The sequence below is a fragment of the Sinocyclocheilus rhinocerous genome, unplaced genomic scaffold (genome assembly GCF_001515625.1).
Source record: "Sinocyclocheilus rhinocerous isolate Xijiao unplaced genomic scaffold, SAMN03320098_v1.1 scaffold936, whole genome shotgun sequence".
Taxonomy (NCBI): Eukaryota; Metazoa; Chordata; class Actinopteri; order Cypriniformes; family Cyprinidae; genus Sinocyclocheilus; species Sinocyclocheilus rhinocerous.
The window spans coordinates 477,455-481,847 of NW_015662583.1; the positions used below are offsets into that span (position 1 = coordinate 477,455).

Below are 4,393 nucleotides of genomic sequence, written 5' to 3' on the forward strand. Positions count from 1 at the left end.
CTAAGGTAAGACGCCAGTCCAGTCTGTGCTGAAACACTACTGTCAGTCAAACTATCGTGGGAGGGGCCCATCTGTGTGACATCACACAGACAGGCATCTGAGATCGGCTCGATTTGAGAAAGGGGTGGATTTTTATCATTATAGGGTGGTTGTGTACACACACTGCCAACACACATTTCAGTTCAAACAACTTGTACAAGTGCATGTAGCATCCTATGACCCCTTTAAATAACATGAAACTGTATGTTAATGCCGCTATCATTATTTACAGTGTTGCGATTATTTTGCTTCTCAGTTTCTGATAAGAATGATGCTTTGACACGGAGTGACCGAACAGCATCATGTAAGGCTCACCATGCCATCAGTGAAGTACTTGCAGCTCATCTTGATGAATTTGACGGTGGCCGGACTCTCGTCTTCAGACAGGGGTGACGTCTCTCTACACACGGGCCGTCTGGACCGGCTGCTCGATTCACTGTCCTGTCAGACGGAGATATCAGAGATCCATTAGTGCTGCCTGACACGCATTCAATACTCATAACGCTTATTATGACTGCATTAGTCAACAATACAGCAGAATGAATATAGAAATCAGCAAAAACTCCTCAGGATGAAGTATACTGGAGATTTAAGCACTTTAATAGAGCTCCACCAGTAAAAACCATATTTAATATCTTCATGAGCTCAGAGGCTTTTATGAAATTTTGGGTTCGGAGGAAACTGCAGGAGCTCTGTGAGCAGATGAAAAGATGATAATTATAAAAAACAATTACACTTGCCAAAATAGGACTATTTTATGTGTTTCCTGCGTGTCATGTGAACATTAACTGACATCAGGAAAATTGTTAGAATTTATTGAACAATTTATTAAACATTATTGAGATATTTAAATCTCAGGGGGACTTCAAGAAAATAATTTAGGATAATTTACTGAATGTCTAGCGCTGTGTTATTTTAGTATCATTGAGATACTATTATAGTTTTAATCTATTATTATGTTTTTATTTTTCTATTTTCATTTTAATTTGAAAAAATTTAGTGTTTGTCATTTTTATAATTTTTAAAAATTTGTTTGTTTTTATTTTTTTATTTCAGTTTTAGTTTTATACATCGTTAATTGAAATAAAGCAGAAATAAAACAACATCAAATCTAAATATTAGATTTAAAAAATGTAATGTAAATTTTTTTAAATTAACTAACCCCCCCAAAAAAATTAACTGAAGTTTAAAAACTACAATGACTAAAAAAAAAATGACAAAAGCACATAATATAATTAATAAAACTAACATTTTAATGAAAACTGAAAAAAAAAAAAAAAAAAAAAAAAACATTAATAAAATAAATAAAAGTTGAATTAAATGAAAAAGAAATGGTGCCTTGTCAAATAACTGAAATAAGAAGTTAAATAAAAAGTTCGTAATAAATATAAAATAAGTTTTTATATATATTTTATTTCAGTTAAAGTTTATTTCATTTAAAGTAATTTTTTTGTTTTTGTTTTAGTTAACTATAATAACCTTGGTCTAGTAATATATTACACTAAGTGTGTAATTATGTTTAAACAATAGTTTTATGGCAGTTATAGTTTTATTATAGTGTAGCGCATTGCATCATGGGATGTTTGACTCATAAAAGAGTTTAAGCACACAGTCAGCAGTGTTTGTCTTCCTTGTGATATTCAAACACTGTTTTGCTTCACACAGTTTGTATGGATGTGATTCATGACTGAAGCGTCTTACCTTAGGCTCCTTCTCTGACGACTCTGACGCTGTGAGATGCTCAGAGGAGCCGTCTGATTGGTCCAGATCAGGAACGAACAGTTTCTGTGCAGGATCGAGTAAAACGAGACGTTCAGTGTTAGGCTTTACTGAATCGCAGCTCAGAGAGCAGGAGAGAAACTCACCTGTCCAGGTACGACGCTGTGCGAGTAGAGACGGTTCAGCTGCACCAGTTTATTCGGGGTGATGTTGAACTTCAGAGCGATGCTGTTCAGAGTGTCCTTCGGTCCGACCTGACCGGTTAAACACGTCAAATATAAGCACTTTATTGATGAGATGAGCAGTGTTTGTACAGTAAGACCAACTCACGGTGAACTGCACGGTTCCTGGAGGTTTACTTTTCTCTTTCTTGGTCTGGCTGCATGGTTTGCTGTTGTCATCTGAAAGAAGAGATTGAAAACACTCAGTGAGTGAATCACAGTACAGTTATTGCTGTTACTACTTGCTGAGAAAGATACTGAATAAACACTGGTTTAATGACACAGACTCTAATTTTACACACAATCCATCTCGGTCTGATAGTACGCTGTTTTACTGTACGATCACAGTATGTGGAGTTTAGTTTGGGAATATTTAAAAAAAATATATACTGGAGCAGAACAATGATCATAATGAAGTAACGAATAGAAATGGAAATGTAAAAAAACAGAAGAAATTTTTTTTTTTTTTAATATATAAAATAATATAAAAATAAAATGTACAATTATTTTATTCCAGCTAGCTGCCAAGGAAAAAATATATAATTTTAATTTAGTTTAATGTGATGTACTAAATAACTAAAACTAAAATAAAAATTCACAAAAACGATATAAACACATTTTAAAAAAGTAATAAAAAAGATAAAAACACAACTAAATTCCTAGAACTTTAACAGGAATGAAAATGAAACCAGAAAACAGACTAAACTAAAAATATTAATAAAAACTATAATACTATCTCAACAGTACTAAAATAACACTGGTGTGGTCCGATTTAAAAGTAATGACTCTAATGAGGTGGTTCTATTGAATGAATGAATCAAAATGACTCAAAAGAGTCAAACGACTCAAATGACTCAACCGAAATCACTCACTGAATCAGTCGGAGTGGACACATGTGACTCAAAACCAAAAACTGTTATAGTGTGTTAAACTGTAACATTTCTTTAGTATTATCTGGTTGTTCTTATCAGTGTTTTTATTGTTAACTAAAATTGAAATATTGAATTGAAATAATCGTTAATTGAAATAAAGCTGAAATAAATATAAATATTAGAAAATAAATTTACTTAATCTTTGAAAAGCTGCCTTGGCTAACTGAAATAAATTTAAGTTGAAATACTACAATGACTAAAATTAAAAATAAATAAATATGACAAAAGGACATAACAAAATTACTAAAACTAAAATTAAAACTAAAATTGCAAACATAAAAATATATATATAAAAAAAACAAAAGCACTTAACAAAATTACTAAAACTTAAAAAAAAAACTGAAATCATAAAAAAGTTCAAACTAAAAAAGCAAAAATACATAAAATTACTAAAAAATTAAAATTAAATGAAAACTGAAAATAAAAAAATATAAAAAAAAGTAAATAAAAAAACAAATAAAAAACCAAAGCACAGAAACCTACTAAAACTGAAAACATAAAAAAAAATAAAAATAAAAATGACAAAACAACATTAAAAAAATTTAATTAAAATTAAAATGAAAACTGGAAATGAAAATATAAAACAAACAAAATTAAAAAAACCAAAGCACATAAACTTGCTAAAACTAAAATGAAAATTTAAAACATTAAAAAAAACATCATTAAAATTTTTTTTAATTATAATGAAAACCGAAAACCTAAAAATAAAAGCTAATTCAACACATTAATAAATATTAGTATATAAATAGCAGTAAAATAACACTGGTTCCCATCCACTCCGACTTCATCACCATCAGCTGTTGAACACAGGCTTGTGTAATGAGCCGCTGCTGACTCTGTGTCAAACATTAAGAACAATACGAGCGTCATTCAACACCGCGACGCTCTGAAACCAGAGAAGAGACGTCAACATACATGACTGAACACACATGCATGATATATTCATCATACCGGCCGAGAACTCTGAACAATCAGAATCAACTAAACTCATCTGGTTCAGCTCTGAAACTTCCTTAAACAGCGTGTGACCTTTGACCGGGCGGTTAGGGTTCATCTGCGGGTCAGACGCTCTTCCCGTCTGTTAGACTCTGATAAATAACACACTCGGAGCTCATCTGCAGGCAAACTTCCTGTTTGAGTCCGTAATCCTCACAAACACGCTCTACATTTACTTTCCTAATCAATACATCTGCTCATAATGTGAACGCATCAGGTGCTGCTGGATTCATAATCTTGCATCAAAATGTAATCATTTGCTTCACAGCTAATATTATTTACCAATAATAAATAAAAATAACCATTCACAATCAAATCAAACCCTAATAATATAGATTAAATACAATCTGTTTTAAATAAAAAAATGGATATTTTCATTGCTATTTGTTTCATTGCTAAACTGACTTCCCGATTTGACTATTTTCATGGTGAAAACTACGGATGCATGATTTGGGGGGAAAAAAAAATCACAATTCGCCAAAAAAA

At 31.4% G+C, this 4,393-nt stretch overlaps 1 protein-coding gene across 1 annotated transcript in view; it reads right to left on the reverse strand.

Annotated features, from left to right (window-relative positions):
- LOC107728123 (nuclear receptor coactivator 7-like) overlaps positions 1–4,393 on the reverse strand; it is a 25,523-nt gene that overhangs the window by 16,298 nt on the left and 4,832 nt on the right. The window contains exons 4-7 of the mRNA XM_016538207.1: positions 2,089–2,159; positions 1,905–2,012; positions 1,741–1,824; positions 355–480 (exon numbers count right to left, since the gene is read on the reverse strand). Of these exons, the coding sequence (XP_016393693.1) occupies positions 355–480; positions 1,741–1,824; positions 1,905–2,012; positions 2,089–2,159 (389 nt within the window). The remainder of the gene's footprint in view (positions 1–354; positions 481–1,740; positions 1,825–1,904; positions 2,013–2,088; positions 2,160–4,393) is intronic.